Here is a 19,503-nt window from a genome sequence, read left to right on the forward strand (position 1 = left end):
GTTGTGGGTCTTGTAGCATATACATATAATGCGAATCCGTAGATTAAAAATAATCTATATTGCATAATTACATTGCAGGTTAGAGATATGATATTATTTAGTGAGGATTAGTGTGCAGAATTTAATTCTCTTAACGGATGTCAATTTAACAGGAGGAAGAAGAATATAAGGAGACGCCGCCATAGCAGTTCTACTTTGAGGGGACTTAATTACGTTTCGATTGGTGAAAAGATGGCCCTTCAAAGTGGAATTGATGTTGCGGCCTGGCTATATGTATATGTATACATATCTGTGCTCACTCGCTTCCTCCATTCTGCGGTGTTCAGGTTTGTCGTGTTCACTCATGCTGGGGGTCACTGTCGCCAACTGTCGCTAATGACACGGTAGGGTACGGGTCAAGTGATAACAGTTTCACGCCTGGTGCTTTAGTAACGGGTATTCCGATTCTTAAACAGAGTAACGAGGAATACCAAGCCCTTTCACTACATTGCTCATTGTACCACTCCGATCCACAACCAAGTTGTGATGGCATTTTAAGAATACCGGAAGATAGTTTTAATGACAACTATTATTGCCGGTTTTACTTTACTGTTGATATACATAAGTAGTATCAAAGTATAAAATAGGGTCCAAGTTTCCATAAAATTACGGAAGTATATAGTAAGACAGAAAAATGATATATAATTTAGTACAAAACCAAGTAAATGCATACTTCGTAAAAAAATCCTATGTAGAACCACGTGTTGCTGCTAGAGAGTTCATTGTTTTCGATTTGTCAAAATAACACATTGAACTCGTGGACTGAGTACATGCGATAAATTGGACCGAGAAACCTAATCCATAGCTAATTAAACGTATGTATAAATCAGGGAATAAAAACGAGTCCACTTGTCGCATAAGATTACAGGATCCAATGCAGTTGGATTCCATGGAATTCAAGTTCCAATAACACCCTGGCCTTCTCACTGTGTCACTCACAGCTTTCGTCATTCCTTATATGGCCGGAGCAGCTCACTAATCAATTCCCTGGTTGCAAGGTGCGGAATCTTCCATATATATAGTTCTAAGTACTTCATTCACATTAATAAATAATTTCATAAAAAAAGTCGCACGAAAATATGCAGTCAATTTGCACTTTCAAAAACGAAAGGAAAATGAAAGACGCCTTCGCATAGGCAACCTTTCATATTCGAATGCGTCACAATGAGAAATTGCGTTTTACTGTATCTACACGTCTGCCAGTATACAACCTGTCATATGAACTTCTGTCTTAAACTTTCAATACATTTGTTAAAAACCTTCATTTAGTTTACTAAAACTAATAAATGGCACGCATTACGTAAATACATATTTTTAGAATGCCATTGACGCTTTGAATGAGAATAGGCGTCAAAAGCATTGTAACGTTGATCTAGCGTACCGCTCCATTCGATGTATAGAATTGAATTCATATGTGTATGGAAAAGTTTAAAAATATATAGTGTATTTGAATAATTAATAATTTTTTATTTATAGTTTTAAAGAAATAATTATAATGCATCCTTAAAATTGATCAATAAATATGTGTAGACTATTCGCATAATGGTCAGCGTTTATGAAAGCCGCTTACGTCTCAGAACTCTTGAAGTTGTGTAAACGTCAGCGCATAAGCTCCACGTGTCGATCTAGCTATACAATAATTCTAATAGCTAATTAGCATAACAAACTATTTGTTTTGGTCAGAACAAGTTTTGGAACTAATGATCGTTGTACTTGAACTGTGAGAAATCAAGTTTTTCTGTGTCTCTATTTATGTAGGTTATACTGATTCTTTTCTTATTAAAATTATGATGGACATTAAAAAGAAAGTCGTAGAAAAATTTAATGCTGAGCTGGGAACAGATCTAAAGAATCTGAATAAGATAATACACTTACATGAACAGCTGACAGAAGAAAGGAAAGGAATCGAGCAATCGGTACCAATTATAAACTTGGACAACAATACTGAGATTTTATGATGACTGAGGAATGAGAGTAATATATTTTATATTTTCTAGTTATCCTTGGCGTCCACCGAAGCACCATCTAAAATAAAAGCTGCTGTGGCAGGTGTTGAACAAATTAGCAATGAAATTGATGAAATTGTTAATGCCTGTGAAGCACTGCAAAAGAATATTGCAAAACAATTACAACAGAACAGTAAAACAGTGGAAGTTCAACAGCATATTGATAAGATTGGAGACTTGGATAAAGCATTATCTTACTTGCATCTCATTAAATTTATCGAGAATACAAGGTGACCAATTTATTTTATATTGTATCATATTTATAAAAACTGAAGTAAATATGTTTTAGTGATCAAATCGAAGCATCATTGTCAGCCAAAGATGATGAACTGACTATAACATTATATACAAACTTGACAGAAACAAGCTGTCAATTACAGTCTTCGACGTGTCATCATTTAGCAAATTATGTCAGAGATCTATTACACTTTTGGCATAATCATCTCAAAGATAAACTAGCAATGTATGTTAACAATTAAACACATAAATTTTCTGTATGTAAATTCTAACAATTGCAGGGAGTACAATGAAATTCTGAAAGCGTTGCATTGGCCCTTTTGCGGAAGTCAAGCTCACGCAATAAGTTTTCTAGCTTCTTCATATAATCCACAAGTGATGCTAAGATTCAAAGTACTCACAGAATATCTTTTCCAGCTACAGCTTCCGTATCCTTTTGATAATTCTATTAATATATGAATATGATATACTCCATTACAAATCTTTGACTAAATTTAATCAGAGAGGAGACAATGAAACCCTCAGTGAAGTCTACGCTGCTCACTGATTTCCAACCAGTCAGCTTACCAATTGTAATTCTAATTCGTCCACTGAGGCAAAGATTTATTTTCCATTTCACAGGTGCAAAACAAACGAATCGCCAAGACAAACCCGAATGGTTTTTTACCCAAGTCCTCACATGGATCAAGGACCATGCACAATGGATCCACAAAAATGTACAACCAGTAGCTGACTCTTTAGGTTTCACTCATGTTAATGCCAAGGTATAATGATAACGACAAAAAGTGGTTATTTATTATCAACATATATTATGCTTACCATTCCTCTTTCTAATAGGTCGAATTTATGCGAGGTCTTGTACAATTGGCTGTAGAAAAATTACATTCAGAATTACCAGTTGTTCAATACGATGACGGCCTCTTTGCTCATCTTGTAGATGAAGCCTTAGGCTTTGAACGAGAGTTACGAGAATCCTTATTCTATCCTCAGAATCAACCAGCAACAGTTTTTGTTCTAACCCAAGCGCACATCTTTGTCAAGTGGATAAACATGGAGAAAAAATGTACAATCATCATACAGGTTTTCATAGTTGATTTTGATGACATATTCTCATGAGGAATGTATAAGACGAAGAATTCCTTGACTAGATGCTACCGAAAAGATGGATGCTATACTGAACTCGGAAACTGCTTGGGAGATGCTCTCCGGTCCTGACGTGGATGATATGAAAGTTACTGAGTGTGCTGAAGCTTTTCTTACGCTTTTGATGACTATTACCGATAGATATAATCATCTACCTCAACCTGGACATAGGTATGTCCACCAGAAACATTATAATTTTTTAAACATAGCGTTCATACTCTATTATTCTTCTATGACTGCATACAGATTACAATTCCTTGAACTACAATTAGAGTTGATAGATGACTGGAGAGTACGCCTGTTACAATTGTTACACGAGGATTACGAAGATCCTCTGAATTCAATAATGCCACGAATTCTTAATACTTTACACTACGTGTCCACCGTGCTTATAGAATGGGGCACTACAGTGGTATGGACATAATTACCTATAAGCAAAACTCTAATTACCATCTTCTACCAATTACTACTCCTTTTATTCTCTTGGAATACAGCACTTTCTCCAATTGCATTTCTTCAAGAAGCAATTTGAGTCTGTCGAATCCGCCACTGACAAAGTTCTGATGCCAGAAAACGCTGCTGAGGAGGATGGATCCGTATTTGAAGATGCTGTGGCTCTGCTGCAAAGATTAGAAAAAAAATTAGTTAATGAAATTAGCAATTCCGTGACACTAGAGGTTAAGGCAAAGAGCCGTCCGTACAGAACTGATAAGTAAGTTTACAAAAATTTGAATATAGATTAATGAACTAAAATTCGTATTCCTTTTTAAAGATGGTTTGCTATGCAGTCGGATAAGGAAATAGCCTCCCTCTCAGTGACTCCGAGCGGATGTCCAATGTTTCAAGAACTAGCAGCACGCTTACATGCACTTCATGAAACTTTGGCTTTGCCACTTTTTAATCAAGCTTGGCGAAACTTAGCTACTCAATTAGACCAGGTAAATTAGCCAGAAAATAATCGTCTCTATACATAATAATTATTCTATCACATAAAAATATTTATTTTCTATAGTATCTACTAGAAGAAGTTGTTACGGTTAATCAATTTAACATAGGTGGATCAGCACAGTTTCAGTTTGACATTACAAGAAATCTATTTTCACTCTTCGGCCTATATACTAGTAAACCAGAATCGTATTTTCCATTGTAAGTATTTCTTGTCATTAGTTTATCAATGTTTAAACATTCCTCTTACTTCTGTTAATTATCATTATAGAACGCGCGAAGCCTGTATACTACTGAATATGCTACTGGGTTCAGCAATGCTGTTATTAGAATCATTAGAGCGAGATGAAAATACAACAGAGGTACTGGAGGATATAGGGATTTACAGAATGTCTGCAGAAACTTGTATAACGGTACTTAAAAATAGGACTGATATAATTACACAGTAACTGATTAATGCATTAGCATCTAAAATTACAAATAATAAAGATAGTATGACAGACGACGAATTGACATACCCTATCACACTGCACTGCAGTCATTCAGCACAGCAGACTAATTCCACCATTATCAGCACCCAGTAAAAGTAGCCTGTTTAATGGAAGTACAACCATAGCAGTAAGAACTCCCTTAAAAGCGTCGGACCTCAACTTTGTTGACGAAAACGACGCCGTAGCGTCTACTGCAGTATGAACGCCAATACGATTGGCCGTAGTTCCTGATATAAGTTCCTCTTCATACACAGCCATACAATGTACTGGTTCAGTAACCCCTCTGCAAAGTATGACATTGACATAATTAATTGTGAATAAAGTAATGCTTTGTTAATACAAATGTGTCAGAAACCAGACTTACTTCATATGAAATTTTAATTTCCCATCTATAGCGCTCCAAACGGCTATGGTTTGATCCAGGGAGGAGCTGACTATTGTAGTTTCATTAACTGCCTCCAATTGTAGAACCTATAAAGAAAAAAGGGTTAATGGATGATCAATGAAGTATTTCTATGATTAATTAATCATACCTCACACTCGTGCCCTTTCCATGATGCTATAATGAGACCAGTGCGAATATCGAGAATAGTTAGGAAACCAGATGCCTGTCCTAATGCCACCCAGTGTCCACTAGGTGCTACGGCTATACATCTAATCAGTCCTGTGGGATTCATTGACAACTGGAGCACAAAAGTTAATTAGAAATGCTAATAATTTCTTTTTTAGAAAAATGTAATTAAATTACTACATACCTTCATTTCATTAACATATTGAAAGGTTCTGCAGTCAATGACTCTCAAATTAATATCAGTCGTTGCCACGAGAAGCGTAGTGGATGGAGCAGGACTCGCTGCCAAAGTGTTGACAGGTGCTGGACGTGGACTTTCTGGTGATGCCAATAAAGAACCCATGAAGATATCCCAGCAGTGAATAGAGCCATCACAGGTCACTGCGTATCTCAAGGATTCTAAGAAAGTTATGGCAAGAATAGATTTTTTGTGACCTGTATATGTATACTGACAGGAGGACACTGCACTTCCGCCTCCCTGTAGTAAAAAGAAATTTGTATAATTGGAGATTCCATGATTTGTTTACTTTTGAAATAGTTAAGAAAATACCTGACTTCTTAGACTCCAAAGTTTTACAGTCTTGTCACGAGAACCACTCATAAAACTGTTCTCATTATCCAAAACATGTAGGCATCGTATACTATTAGTATGACCATTAAAATTCTGAAGTTTTATCTGCTTTATATTGAACCTAGTATCTTTGTCTGATCTTCCAATTTCATGCTCCCAATATGCTAACCAATTGCCTCGAAGATGCCGACTGGCTGAAGATGATTCTCGATTTGGTGCTGAGCTATTTTCAGTCTGTGGCTGAGCTTGAGGAACTGTATTATTTCTCTAGAAAAAAATTAAAATATTTTCATCGAATATTCATATTTTGGTTTATTGTTTACATTTACCTGTACTTCAATTCGATTTCCTATCACTGAAATGTTTCCAAAACTTCCAGCTCCCCTACCATCAGATTCATTTTCCAAGGGCGCATATTCCGTTAGGTAAAGAATATCAGAGGAACCTATATTAATTAAACAAGGAATAGAACTTCAATATTGCCTTTAATAGAATGATACGGTCCAAATAAGAAAAACTTTTACCAATATTTGGATAGGTCACTTGAACTTCCTGCTCATAAGCATAAGAGAGATCACGAATGAGTTGATGATTTTTTAGTATTTCCTCCAACAATACATCTCCAATGTAACGATAAAACATAACATAAGCCTTATGTGCAAATTCGGTAGTAAAAACCGCTTTCAGTTCCTCAAAAGCCTGCGCACAAAAATCTAGCATCAATAAGTCCCTTGAATAATACATCAAAATAAATGTAGAGCCATTCTATATATCTTGGGTCTACCTTATTTCTCTGAGGATCTGATATATCATGACTTTCTATCGCAGGTGGTGAATAGGAATCAGCAATCTCATTAACACCATTTCTAACTTGATTAGTGCAAAGAGGAGTGCCAATGATAGCCCATTGCTGAGTATTGCCATCATGTTCATCATCCTTCACAGTAGTTGATGATCTTCTCAGATCATCCTTATAAGTAGCTTTTTCATGGAGACTAAATGCCTTGTCGAATGCCAGGAAGAACCGCTGGATAGGTACTGTCAAGTGACTCTTTGTCATTACATTGCCGAGACGTAAGCTCAATGAGAATAGTGTTTCCAAATATTTATCAGCCAATGCAGACCGTGCGATAACACCATTCGGAAATGTGTATCGTGTTGTAGAAAGAATTCTTACAGTAGGATGCAATATAGATTTCAATATGATTTCCTGAAAATGATTTTAATTTGAAGAACGTTGATTTGTCAAAAGTTTTATTTAGTAAACATGTGTACTTACATGTAAAACGTCTATTAGAGTAGAATCACTCAAGCAAGGTGTGATGTGAGTAAGAAGAGCCAAGCATGAAACTAAGCCACCTTCAAGATTTGGCGTTAGTTTTCGCTTACAAAGAGACAAGAGTTCACCGACATGTGCAAAGTATTGCAGAAGGATAATCTGTTCGCCATACAGACCTGTAATTAATATTGTATTTTACAATTAAGTATTTTGTATGGAATTACTAGAAATATTCTACTTCACTTTATTATAATTACCGGAAATGGCTGTGAGACATTCCAAGACCTTTGTGGCATTTCTGTCACCTACGAGTATCGTACTATTCCAGCTGGATGTTTCTATACTCGTAAACTCACAGTCAGGAACTGGTGAAAGATTTTCTCTGCCTGCATAGCAAAGAGTAAGCATCCTCAAAAGATTTCTTGACAGGTAACGCGCTGTTAATACAGGCCCCAAACGATGTGATAACCATATCACAGATTCTGTGCTCATTTCAGATACTTTGCAATCATTAGGTGCTGATTTTTGTACATTCGTGTCCACTCGTATGGTGTTATCATCTTCTTCGTTGTCTGTTCTATCTTCGTATTCGAGACGTAGTGTGACAGATTTTGAATTATCAGAACCTAAAGTGCATACGTTCTCTGATACATTACTGCCTGACTGTACGTTTCCTGCGTATGAGCTACTGAACGGCGTATTCTCACTCGATGTTTTGCTACCAACGTGACAGCCAATACTGTTAAAATCGGTAACCAGCTTTCCGCCGTCAGATCGACGTGGAATTGGAATTGTTGGAGATTTAAGTGTACCGGGTGGTGAGATTCTGTTTGTATCATCAGATAAATCGTTGAGACTCAGATTCAGGTCTAGATGCATGTCGATATGGTATGGTGAATTGGTACTGCAGGGACCAGAGGTATCTTCTGTTTCTAATGTAAAGACTTCTGTAATAAGAGATTTAATTAAATTATAGTATTAAAATACAGAACAGTTTAATTTACCTTCGACATCATTATCAGCTGAATAAGCATTTCTAGAATCAGTGACTATGGATCCAGATGAGGTTGGGATATTATTTTCTGAATCTACTGAAGAATCCTCATCCAAAGGTGATAAAATTGCATCACTGTCACCACAGCTTCCGCTCAAATCACAACTCCTATATAATTATATCTCAAAATTACTAAAAATTCTTGTGAATTTGGTGTACTGCATAAATGAACTTGGCACGAAACCCTACTGAGTCTATTGATGAAGACTTACTTGAGATTTCCTGTTCTATAATGATTTGTGCTGGAAGAGCCTTGAAGATGATCCCTGTATCCACCAACGGCCTCCACGAGAGGAGTGATAAAGTTATCAAGGAATCGACGTAAACCAAGTCGCACCATTAACTTCAATAAAAAACTTCTATGGTACAATCTCATGGTACGAAACTTTGCTAAGGAAGCAGCAGAAAACACATCCATATGAATACAGCCATCCATGATGGAGCCATTTTCGTAAAGTTTCACAATTGGATCAAGAAAAGTGTCAGCCGCATCCTTAGGACCTAGTGCTCTGAAATCCCAACGGATAATTTTATTTCATCAATAAGCAGAGGAGCATAAGAAATATAACTGATTACTCACTTAGCAATGGGATCAAATAAATACCAAGCAGCTAAAACTGCGCTGTATGGTTCTTCTAAAATTTGTCTAACGTGTGGTACTATAAGCTGTAAACTTGCTTCAGAATTATTTCCAGCTTCTGGTAGAAGACGTTCTAATTCCCTGGCAATGGCCTTCACTTTGCACTCGCTGATTTTGCAGAGATATTGTATTTTGGTTTTAGCCATTGCTTCACAGTCTTCTTCTAGCTGTAGAATGAAGTTCAACTCTCGTGCCAGAACATTGTACTCCTGTAGCATGTCTACAATATTATAGAGACATTGAAAATACTTTGAAAAAGGAAATAAATTGCCAGAAAGAATTGGCTGTAGTAATTGATGAGCAGACGGTGGTGGGAGTCCCATGTAAGTCACTGTTGGATAACGAAATTGTGTGCTTGTGCTATTGATAGGTGTGTTTGTATCATTTGTCTCGAGATTTTCAAGATTATAGGATTTGGGCAGTACGTCCACTTGCAATAAAAGTGTCACAACTTTTCTCACGCATCTTGGCAAAGCGTCCGGTGATGCTTTCAAAGTGTTCAGACAAGTATTGAATCTATTGACAAAAGACACATTGCCAGTATTTCTTGTAGCTCTCAATTTTCCGGCAAGAAATATTTCCACAATCAGACAACCTAGAATTTGCTGCTCTTTGATTCTACCAGAAGCAACAATTTGTTTGTAGTTTATGAAATTATCGCGTGAAATCTCGAAGGGCTTGTACACACGATGGCTAACTTTGTTTAAAAACGCGTGCATAGTTTCCACTTGGATTAAAGCTGCTACAGGGTTGTAATCCTTAGGAAGAATTATTTGGCTGGCTGACTTTTCAGGTTTCGCATTTTCATCTGGGAAGAGTAAAGATCCTCGAGAACGACTTAATAAACGGCTCAATGCTAATGGTGAAGATCTCGTTGCATTTGACATTAGTGTAGAATCTTCTTCTTCGAACCCTGAACTGTGACCCTCGTCCTCGCTCATCTTCTCGGCAGAACGATCGTATTCTATAAGAGGATTTTCATTTAAGAACGTTGACACATAATAATAGAAGATTACTAGTAATCAGGTAACATACTCGTCTTGTCCTTTAGAACGGATTTATGAAGACGTGGTGGTATTTTACTCCAATATGGTGAAGCAACAATTTTCTGTGGATGAGGCTGACCAAACAGTTGGACTATACCTGAACTTGTTAAATCTGTATGATTATCAACAAGTTGCAGACACACGTTTTTAGATTTTATAGCAGCTGATCCTGACAATCTATTAACGTAATAAAAAATATTATTATCCTTATATTTTGAAAGAAAACAGACCAAATAAATGACAACAGACTCACTTGTAACCAAAAGTCAAGTCAATCCAATGATGCAATCTTTCAGAAACATAAAGACTCTCAAGAGCTTCGCGATGTTTTTCAATGAAATCTTCTGGCGATGTTGCCCATGCTGGAATTTCTAAGTCAGGAAGATCCTCGTGAATTGACTGTAATTAAAAAAGGAAAATCTTTATTCTAACTGTAATTGAGTATCATCTATTATCCATGCCCATTTACCTTGAAGACATTTGGATCTGTAAAAAATTGAGGTATACACTCGTCGGGACTCCAATCATGTAATCTTTGAATGGAGGCTGGATACTCCCAAGGAACCCATAATGGTCTGACATGTTTGCAGAGAACAGATTTGTTGTAGCGCCGTGAAAGATACACATAATATGTAATCTCAGATAGTACATCAGATACATGATGTCCAACCTAAATAAAAATGTATGTAGATAATTACAGGATTTTAAAAACATCTAAAATTTGTATAATAAGATAGACCTCTATTGTTTGGGAATCAAAAGTCAAATCCAATTGCCTGTCTCCTTTATTTAACCGAAATTTAGATTTGGTTAAATCTCTCCAGTTTCCACCATTTCTCTGCGTGAAATCTGTTACCCATGGCATAACGTGATGACAACTTGGATCACCATATCTTCGACCAGCTAAATTATTCAGAGCTGTCAAGTAATCAAAATTACTAATCTGCCCATAGACCCACATTTCACAAAGACGTTCAATATTTTCATTAGATCCAAAATCAGGACTTCCTGGGATCATATTAGTTGTATGATTATTAATTAATTCTCTGCTGCTGTCATTGTACTGCTTAGGAATTCTAGGACTTTGGGTAGTAGGTGTATCTGTACAATGTGACTCTGGCCTCAGATAAATATTATCACTTAATTTTGGTAGCACCTATGGAAAAGTAAAAAACTCAATTATTTTTTGTATTACAATTGTACTATATTCGTATAATAATTATAGTTACCTGTATTGTAAAATTTTCTGTGATTAATATGTCACTTAATGTGATATCACCAAGTGCTAATCCTATGTCATGCATGTCTCTCATTAATCGTAGTATTTGGTATACAATAAAAAGAGGTTTACTGTGGCTAGAAGACAGTGCTGCAGGACTGTATGTTACACATCTAAAAATATATAATGACTTTGAATGACTATACCCATAAGAAAATACATTATATGTCTATATACTTACTCTTGCAGTGAGTATTTAGCTGTTTGTTCATATATCACCATAAATACAGAATCTGTTTCCAAGGCAAGAAACGCAGGGAGAAGATTGCAATGAGGTTGAACAACAGAACCATTTGATACTGAAAGGATATTACCACTTTGTAACTGTACTAATGTACAGCCATACATTCGTGATATTACTTCTTGCATCACAGCAATATCAGTACTATTAGCCATTATATTATATTGTTCTCTATGATCTAATAGATTCCATTTACCTGCAAACACATTGTAAAGCATAATAGTATGATGGAAAAGTTATAATTAAAACATATTATAATTACATACTGTAATATTTTTTATATGCTTCTTTCCACAAATTACGATGATTAGTCTCTGCGACGTAATGAAAAAATTGGGTAAATGTCAGCTCCGATGTAGCTCTTGAATTTGCAACATGCCTTGCTCTAGGAAGTGGAATAGCATTTCTGTTCTGTTTGGGATAAACCTGGAATACCAAAACTAAATAACATTAATCTTCCTAACAATTGCTATTTATACATTGTGTCTATAGCATATAAATGTACCTTTATATATACTTTTAACCAACTAGAACCTAATTCTTCTAAGGATGGATTGGCAGCTATCTCTTCAGAGGATAAACGTTCATGTTTAATAAAACTGACAGGACCAATAGTCGTTAAGCTGGTCAACCAGCTTCTGTGAACAGCAGCACAGATCCTTCCATCTTTCATTCTCATATACTTTGCAGGAATGTCAAGCTCTTGTTCTATAATATCCATGGTTATAGCGTAAACTTACTCCAAAATAATTTTTTTCAAGTACTATATTTGCCAATGTTTAACAATTCTGTCACATTTACTGCATTTTGGTAAATAAATAGAAACGAAATTAACATATCACCAATTGTCAAATATAATTTACATCAGAAGAGATTTAGTCTAATTCAAGCATTTTAAATTAAACCTTTCATTTCTTATTTGTCACTGCCACATTTATCTCACTTGACAAGTTGAAATGTTGTGCAGTGACCACATTAATTGTGTTCAACAGAGCTAGCAGCAGCCAGTGGCTATCTTTTTACCACAGTCAAGTTGAGAGCAGTTGAGAAATGAAATACACGTGTCGTATATCTATATATTAGTGAACTATAGGTATACAGCCAATGTATTTCAACCACAGATGAATAGAGAGATGCTCAACGCTTAAGCGGTACTAAAATCATGGTGCTAAATCGTAGCGGCGAGTCCGGAAGTAAAATTTTGGGTAAAACTGCGGGTAAACTGCAGTATACGACTCCGAACTGAAGTTGGCTGCTAGTGACTTAGGTTTTTTGAGGTATCGCCATCTGCCGGATATAATGTGAATCGCATGGAATAGTCACGCCGCCTATTAGAAAAAAAATTAACCATAACCGACAGAAATAGTACCAGTCGACCGTCGTGTGCGGGGAATATTGAAATTCCCACTGAGCCTGAATCTGGGTGTACTTATGAATCCAAAAATGTGACAATTGTAAAATTTCGATCATTGATAACTTCGATTTGCCAAAAAACGAACCAGTTCTCACTGATCTCGTTGTTTTGCAACTACGACATTGCCAACGATATTTTTCCGAAAGAAATTCAGCATTGCATAGAATATCGCATTGCTTATCGCACACTGGACACTTGAAAGTCCGAGCCATAGCTCATAGGACTTATAAGTCCGTATCTTTGTGCAAAGGTGATTACCTCAATAGAAGGTTTCTCACCTAGTTTGAACAAATCTACGAATCGTATCACTATTGCAATCGATCACACATAATCCAATTTGAGCAAAAGAAATAATAGCACACTTGTGTTACACGCTTTGCGAGCTACTAACGAAAATCATGGTTCTACATGTTTTACGAAAGCAGACGATACATTGTAGCAAAAAAATCTCGAAACAGTAGATCAAATTTAATGCTCAATGTACAATCACGAGCTTGCACTTATACATACTTATATTTTTAAATAATATTATTTATAAATTAAATATACACATATTTAATATAAAAATATGTAATAATAACTTCATATCAAAATATATGTATACATAATAGGTGCAAACCTGTGTGACGTAGCACGAAAATTAAACGAAAAAAATCTCCAAACATGGAATATTGCGATTACTAGATTATATTTTGTGAAAATATATTTTTATAACAAGATGTTATATTGTTTTTATATATATTATAATTTTTTTTTCACCTCGATTGAAATTAATGAATAATGAAAATTATGAATAATGAATAATGAAATTAATGAAAAATAATTAAAAAAAAAATTAATTAATTAATGAATTTTTTTCCGATAAGGAGGCGCCACTATTCTATGCGATTCGCATTACATTTGATAGATGGCGCTATATTAAAAATCTAAGTCACTAGCAGCCAACTTCAGTTCGGAGTCGTATACTGCAGTTTACCCTGCGAGTTACAACGTGGTGCGGATAGGGAAGTGCCCAGAGCTGTATACAAGATCGTGGTCTCTGTCCATTGTCGCCAAAAAATACTACATACAACATTATTCTTGTAGCCGGAGGGTTTGTTTTCGCATACCTCAGTAAAATACGTTCGGAAAGATTGTTATTTTCGACAATTTATGGTCAGTTGAAGTGAAAAGTTGTACATGCATTGTACTTACTAAAGCCCCATTTCGTTCGAATTCTATTTATTAGATTGAGTGCAATAAAATGTCGAAATTTCAAACACTTACACAATACTAATCATATTGTAAAACCGTAGATATAAGAAAACCCAGTATTATCATGTATTATTATTGATTGTACAAAAGGTTTTTAAATTACAATGGTTTTTTAAACCATATTACGAATGGGAAATCGTTTGTAAGAGAGAAGTATGAGGTCGCAATGAAGGATCCGGAGTAAAGTCTCCACCTGCTGTAGATCTTTGTTCTAAATTGAGAAGATGAACTTCTTGCTGAGACCTGAAAATTACAAAATTAATCAAGAATTAAAATCCTTAAAAAATAGAGACTTAAGTTTCATTCTCTGAATGTTAATATTATACAATTACCTGGCCAAATGGCGACGTTCTAACATATGCACATCTTTATTATTGGTAAATAGTATAGTTCCATATGGACTGGTTTTGTCTAATATACCATTGTACATCAATAGGTCATCAACTAATATCTGTGATTATAATTTATTGTAGTTCTTCATTAATACAAATTTTAAAGATGTCTTTATTGCATTAGATATATATATTACTTACTCCAAACTCTCTGACTTTTCTTTGCGGAGTCTTTGCATAATTCCATAATTTAATCATGGAAATCGTACGAGGCTCATCAAATACAATATATATCCTGTTTGTCTATGAATATTCATAATGTTACAATCCTTCAAACTTACTAAGAGTTCCATCTTACCTGACCAGGTAGTATTGGGGCAAGCCACATATGTTGTCCATCAACAGTATCATTTATACCATCCACTAATTTATCAGGAGTTCTGGCATCCTTTTCTATACCCTCCAGTACATTAACACTTTCTGGATGTGCCGCTATATCTAGCATTAAATATAAAATAATTACATCAAATTTAATGGACACATTCTTTTTTTTTAATCAACATTCTAAAATCACTTACTGTCTGGAGTCAGGGCAATAAGTTTTCCACTCTCTTCGAACAGTTGTATGCCATTCAAACCTACATAGTAAGGATCGCCCCATGAAGAAAAAATCATTATTTGATAAACAAATCCTTGTGGCATAAGTGGAGCTTCATATTCCATATCATTATAAAGGCTCTCTAAAAAAATTAAGATAATTATCCAAATCACAAAAGAAAACCTTCAGAAATTTAATTTGAGTACCTCTAGGTGATATTGTGAGACAAGACACATGTTGTTCAGATAATTTTTGTAAGTGGGGATGATTAACAAAACTAATATGTTGCACAAAATCATAGTGCAAAGACCCAGGCGCTCTCCTCAGTACGAAATCGTTCTCGTCATCAAAAACTGACTTTCCATTTAGTTTGACTATTAATTGCTTTACCTTTGATCAAGATTATTGGAATAAAGTATATTTAATTCTCATAACTACGCATAACTAATAAATCTTACTCCGCAATATGACGTATCCAATGATGCATTATAATTCCATATTTTCATGCCAGTCAAAAACATCTCTGTATTCAAAACAATTGTTATAGTGACATCAATGCCGGGTACATAAGGAGATGCCCACATGTGTCCTGAATCAGTCGTTAAATTCTTTCCATCAATCAATTTCTGTAGATTATCGTTACATTGATTGCAACGTAAAGTAGCATTTAGTAATGATACAACAGAGTCTTGATCGTCTATAAATTCTATACCAGTTAAACCTGTAGACAGTAAGTGATGTATACGTCAAGGACACATTGGCATATATGAACATATCAAAACCGATACGAATACCTATCATGTTAGGTTGTCCCCAATTTGAAACAAATATCATTTGTATTTCTTGACATGCGAAAGATAATGTATTATTATTGCTGTAACTAGATGAATGTAATCGTTCAATACTGGCACACGTATGTGGACGTTGTTCCTGAAAAATATGTAATGACAAGAATAAAAAATTCATAAAGTGTAATTATATATATCACACAGTCTAATAAAAGTGTATATCCTAAGCTTATACTAACTCCAATATCTGCTGTTATGGGTCTGTCTGTTTCTATGCTAGGAGACTCTACAGCAGAGTCAATTATGTTGTAAGTTTTATCATTCTTCGATATCAATTCCAATATACGTTCGTTGGTCGTGAATAGGATAGTCTGAAAGAACATTTAATAATTTACTTGCGAATAATGAAGTATTTAATATTTACTTACGTCTCCAAAGGAATTGACATTTCCAAAAACTGCTCCTGATGCTTTGACAATTTCACCATGAAATATTGTAGTCTTATCCAATTTCATTGTTATCTCACGGGCTCCTCTGTAGGAATGAATTCTTGATTTGTTGTAATTCTAAGGAATCAAGAAACGTTTTGTACATTGTAAATTAATTTTGTGTAACCATGTCTTACCCATATTCTAATCATTGCCACATTAACTGCTTTCTCAAAAGTCATATAAATGTAATGATGATGACCATTAGTAAATGGAGCCAACCATAAATTATAATCGTCCCTAGTTTGATTGATCCCGTTAATGAGATTGTTAATGACTCTAGGGTCGTTATTGTATTCTGTTAATACGTTTATATCGGCTGGTTCAGCACGTACCTGGAAATAAACACAAAAAGAAAGGTTGCTTAAGTATTTTATAATCGATTCTCCAAAAGGAGTAAAGTTTCTTGATGTGTGTACCTGAGTCACAAGGACTGGTTCTCCTGTATTTGAGAAAATTTCGATTCCATTCAGTCCCACATAATGCTTATCTCCCCAAGTACTCAGGATATCAATGATCAATGATTTTCCGTGTGGCAATTCTGGTATAATGAAGTCATAGCTAAATTTTCTGCCTGGAACCATGAGCTACTTGTATAATGATATTACACAGGGGACCATTGCTATTTGAGCAAAGGGTATAACATAAATACCAGGATAAAGATCAAAACTTAGTTAAATATTATTACATGCACTACATAATAAACTACAACCACACTTTTTATGCATAGACATTTATTTCAAGTGATACATCATTGAGACATGCTACACGTGGATTACCTACCTCTTGGTGGGTACCGTTTGCTATGGTATAAATGTAGATTATCCTGGTACGAAGATTCATCAAAATGTTGCTTTACCTCATAATCTGAGGTAATCAATCCAGCATTTTTCACTGTTTCATGTGACAATTTATCAGTGGCTTCTGAACAAAGTCCAGTCGTTCTATCATTCTCAATAAGGTTCAATGATAAATCATTTGCTACTTCCTCTTCTCGTTGAGAAGTTATTCTGTGTTCAACAGAAAGGTCTCCACCTGCTGCCATACCAGCGAGATAATCCTGTCTTCTTTTAACTATCCCTGGTGTAAAAAGACAATAATTAAAATGACACCCATTAACCAGAATCATTTCATTGATATATAATAATTTTTACATCAAAGTTTACCTATTGGTAATTGGACATCCTTTGAAGTTAGAATTTCTCCAGAATCCACACCCGTGTAAGGTTCAATTTCAATTCTGGATGGTCTATTAATTTTTGACGGTGGTTCCCGCGTTACTCCTCTTCCTATTCTAGCTTGTCTGTCCAAAGCTGAAGTCCTTGCAAAAAGACGCTCTTGATCTTTCGGTTCCTCATAATTACGCAAATGTATTGCATTATGGAGATCATGAAGCGGCGCACTGACAGAATCCATTTCCGTTCGCCGCCTCGATTCTCTCTCATTCAAATAAGCATCTAAATCATGAAAGTCACATTTGGTTTCCTCGTGGGAACCAAAAGAGGGAAAGGCTGAATAGGCCCGGGTTGACCTTTGTCTCCTCTCATAAAGTTCTCCATTAAGATACTGCGGTGTATTCGGAAGAGACGTGGGGGCAGTAGACTGGAGAACGACGCAGCCATCGACATCCGGCAAATTATCAAAAACGAATTCTTCGGATCTTAAAAAAGAAAACATTAGACTTTTTTACACAGAAAATTTTTACTTTAATAATTATTACGTTACCTTTCTTCATGAGACTTCTTATCAAGTCCATCGGTGTTTAAATTTTTTTCATCATCATCCAAAGTTAAAGTTTTAAATGGCAATGAAGAATAATCTTCCCTGATACTTAATTTCTTGACACTCCTATTAATAAAACAGTGTGATAATTAATTTCAAAACCGTAATAAGAATAAAAATTAATATTAAAGTTTAAGCAACGTACTCCGTCATTTCCAGAAGCCAAGGTGGCAGTTTCTTTAGAATTCCTGTGGCTGGTGAAACCATCCTATTGTTATTCATGACTTTGTCCATTTTCCAATATGTATTATTCCAAAAACGTAATATATACTAAAAATATTCCAAGAAATTTTAATTCACACGAAAAGCAACACCGATCACGGGCGAATTTACAATAGTCGAAAGACACGAACTGTGGTCTGGATTCTTGTATGAATCAAGTGAATTTAGTTGCCTTCCTGTTAAATTCCAAGATAAATGAAGAGCAATAGACGCTTTTAATGGACGACTACGCTCATTCGACATTTTGACTAACCCTGACAATGGTCACAGCACTACTGAACCAGCGTGTTGACTCTTTACAGTGAAAACGTTGTCATGGTTACTGAGAAGTATTTTCAACAAAAGCATGCAGCCTCAAAATTACATAATACGTACAGACAATGAAAAATATTTTTCTCGTTTAAAAGTACAGGTTTTATTCTATTTCCCCGTACTACTAATATATGGACCAGTCATCACCATTATCAATGATAGCCTGGTTTTTTCTAGACATTCTTGCAGCAGGGTTTTCTGCATATTTATATGGGCGAGAGCACCATATCTTCCGAATTTCAAAGGAAAGTTGCTTCAATGCGCAGACATGTTTTTTTTTTTGAGTCTGAACTTGAAGAGCAAGCAGCGGTTCTCTGTCCGTTTCGCATCCGGAGAATTTGCGGGCCACCTGAACGTTGTTATGCCGTTTTCAGCTTTCCACTATTTACAAGGGCGGCTGCGATGTTGTGGATCTTCTTAAAATTTCCAGGTGGTTTTGCCATTACCGAACCAACGCTTAGCAGATTACAATAAGCATTTTTTACAGATTTCACACATCTTTTCTGCGTTGAGATTGTCGCTAAACAGTGAGAGACAGCCAAAACAGCGTTTACAGAAATACCCTCAAACACTAATTTTTCTCTGTTTTTTCACAAACGGCGAATCGAGCCGTCAGCTGATGTTGACCATGCTCAAAAAAAGCCTCCTCTGTAAAGATTACGTTGTTCGAATCCTTATTAATATTTTCACTTGCCCACTTCTCTCGTTTTCACATGTTTTTGTAAGAGAATCCAGTTTTGCATAGACACATCGGATTCGGGCATTATAGGC

The 19,503-nt window shown here is 35.5% G+C and overlaps 3 protein-coding genes across 5 annotated transcripts; 1 reads left to right on the plus strand and 2 right to left on the minus strand.

Annotated features, from left to right (window-relative positions):
* The first annotated feature begins 8 nt into the window (after positions 1 to 8).
* LOC107267866 (RAD50-interacting protein 1) lies at positions 9 to 4,875 on the plus strand. The gene is made up of 12 exons (XM_015740030.2): positions 9 to 1,955; positions 2,037 to 2,275; positions 2,335 to 2,508; positions 2,564 to 2,710; positions 2,785 to 3,046; positions 3,120 to 3,345; positions 3,431 to 3,596; positions 3,672 to 3,837; positions 3,920 to 4,137; positions 4,198 to 4,363; positions 4,438 to 4,571; positions 4,642 to 4,875. Exons 1-12 carry the CDS (start codon positions 1,827 to 1,829, stop codon positions 4,817 to 4,819), a joined length of 2,205 nt encoding a protein of 734 aa, XP_015595516.1. The 5' UTR covers positions 9 to 1,826; the 3' UTR covers positions 4,820 to 4,875.
* On the minus strand, positions 3,872 to 12,277 carry LOC107267865 (WD repeat-containing protein 81). 2 transcript variants are annotated; one of them, XM_015740027.2, is made up of 22 exons: positions 12,048 to 12,277; positions 11,809 to 11,968; positions 11,483 to 11,738; positions 11,252 to 11,414; positions 10,762 to 11,178; positions 10,492 to 10,692; positions 10,276 to 10,421; positions 10,012 to 10,199; positions 8,917 to 9,940; positions 8,549 to 8,845; positions 8,287 to 8,444; positions 7,540 to 8,229; positions 7,283 to 7,458; positions 6,788 to 7,213; positions 6,528 to 6,702; positions 6,333 to 6,448; positions 5,983 to 6,270; positions 5,617 to 5,910; positions 5,395 to 5,544; positions 5,226 to 5,332; positions 4,889 to 5,144; positions 3,872 to 4,045 (listed from the first exon to the last, which is right to left on the minus strand). In XM_015740027.2, the coding sequence occupies exons 1-21, from the start codon at positions 12,261 to 12,263 to the stop codon at positions 4,913 to 4,915; spliced, it is 5,880 nt and encodes a 1,959-aa protein (XP_015595513.1). In that variant the 5' UTR covers positions 12,264 to 12,277; the 3' UTR covers positions 3,872 to 4,045; positions 4,889 to 4,912. The 2 variants fall into 2 exon arrangements, with proteins under 2 accessions (XP_015595513.1, XP_024940811.1); XM_025085043.1 differs by lacking the exons at positions 3,872 to 4,045; positions 4,889 to 5,144; positions 5,226 to 5,332; positions 5,395 to 5,544 and having other exon boundaries at positions 5,693 to 5,831; positions 12,048 to 12,263.
* Positions 12,278 to 13,819: 1,542 nt separating this feature from the next.
* On the minus strand, positions 13,820 to 19,468 carry LOC107267783 (protein KIAA0556). Of its 2 annotated transcripts, none has more exons than XM_015739865.2 (17): positions 18,796 to 19,468; positions 18,344 to 18,468; positions 18,142 to 18,264; positions 17,583 to 18,076; positions 17,200 to 17,496; positions 16,836 to 16,990; positions 16,554 to 16,751; positions 16,357 to 16,494; positions 16,168 to 16,299; positions 15,935 to 16,070; positions 15,599 to 15,861; positions 15,347 to 15,530; positions 15,121 to 15,282; positions 14,901 to 15,040; positions 14,744 to 14,845; positions 14,543 to 14,661; positions 13,820 to 14,453 (listed from the first exon to the last, which is right to left on the minus strand). In XM_015739865.2, exons 2-17 carry the CDS (start codon positions 18,430 to 18,432, stop codon positions 14,333 to 14,335), a joined length of 2,853 nt encoding a protein of 950 aa, XP_015595351.1. In that variant the 5' UTR covers positions 18,433 to 18,468; positions 18,796 to 19,468; the 3' UTR covers positions 13,820 to 14,332. The 2 variants fall into 2 exon arrangements, with proteins under 2 accessions (XP_015595351.1, XP_015595350.1); XM_015739864.2 differs by lacking the exon at positions 18,796 to 19,468 and adding an exon at positions 18,552 to 18,778.
* Between the last annotated feature and the right edge of the window lie 35 nt (positions 19,469 to 19,503).

The sequence above is a fragment of the Cephus cinctus genome, unplaced genomic scaffold (genome assembly GCF_000341935.2).
Source record: "Cephus cinctus unplaced genomic scaffold, Ccin1 Ccin1_scaffold0457, whole genome shotgun sequence".
NCBI lineage: Eukaryota > Metazoa > Arthropoda > Insecta > Hymenoptera > Cephidae > Cephus > Cephus cinctus.

Bases quoted from the DNA above. Each gene is read 5' to 3' on its own strand.
- LOC107267866 (XM_015740030.2), top strand. From the start codon at position 1,827: ATGATGGACATTAAAAAGAAAGTCGTAGAAAAATTTAATGCTGAGCTG. The intron at 3,597-3,671 runs GTATGTCCACCA...GACTGCATACAG, and splicing joins CTACCTCAACCTGGACATAG to ATTACAATTCCTTGAACTAC. The intron at 4,364-4,437 runs GTAAATTAGCCA...TATTTTCTATAG, and splicing joins TAGCTACTCAATTAGACCAG to TATCTACTAGAAGAAGTTGT.
- LOC107267783 (XM_015739865.2), bottom strand. From the start codon at position 18,432: ATGGACAAAGTCATGAATAACAATAGGATGGTTTCACCAGCCACAGGA. The intron at 18,265-18,343 runs GTACGTTGCTTA...TTTTATTAATAG, and splicing joins TGGCTTCTGGAAATGACGGA to GAGTGTCAAGAAATTAAGTA. The intron at 15,283-15,346 runs GTACTCAAATTA...TAATTTTTTTAG, and splicing joins TCTCACAATATCACCTAGAG to AGAGCCTTTATAATGATATG.
- LOC107267865 (XM_015740027.2), bottom strand. From the start codon at position 12,263: ATGGATATTATAGAACAAGAGCTTGACATTCCTGCAAAGTATATGAGA. The intron at 6,703-6,787 runs GTAGACCCAAGA...TTTTGTGCGCAG, and splicing joins CAGATCCTCAGAGAAATAAG to GCTTTTGAGGAACTGAAAGC. The intron at 5,911-5,982 runs GTATTTTCTTAA...TTTTTACTACAG, and splicing joins TTTGGAGTCTAAGAAGTCAG to GGAGGCGGAAGTGCAGTGTC.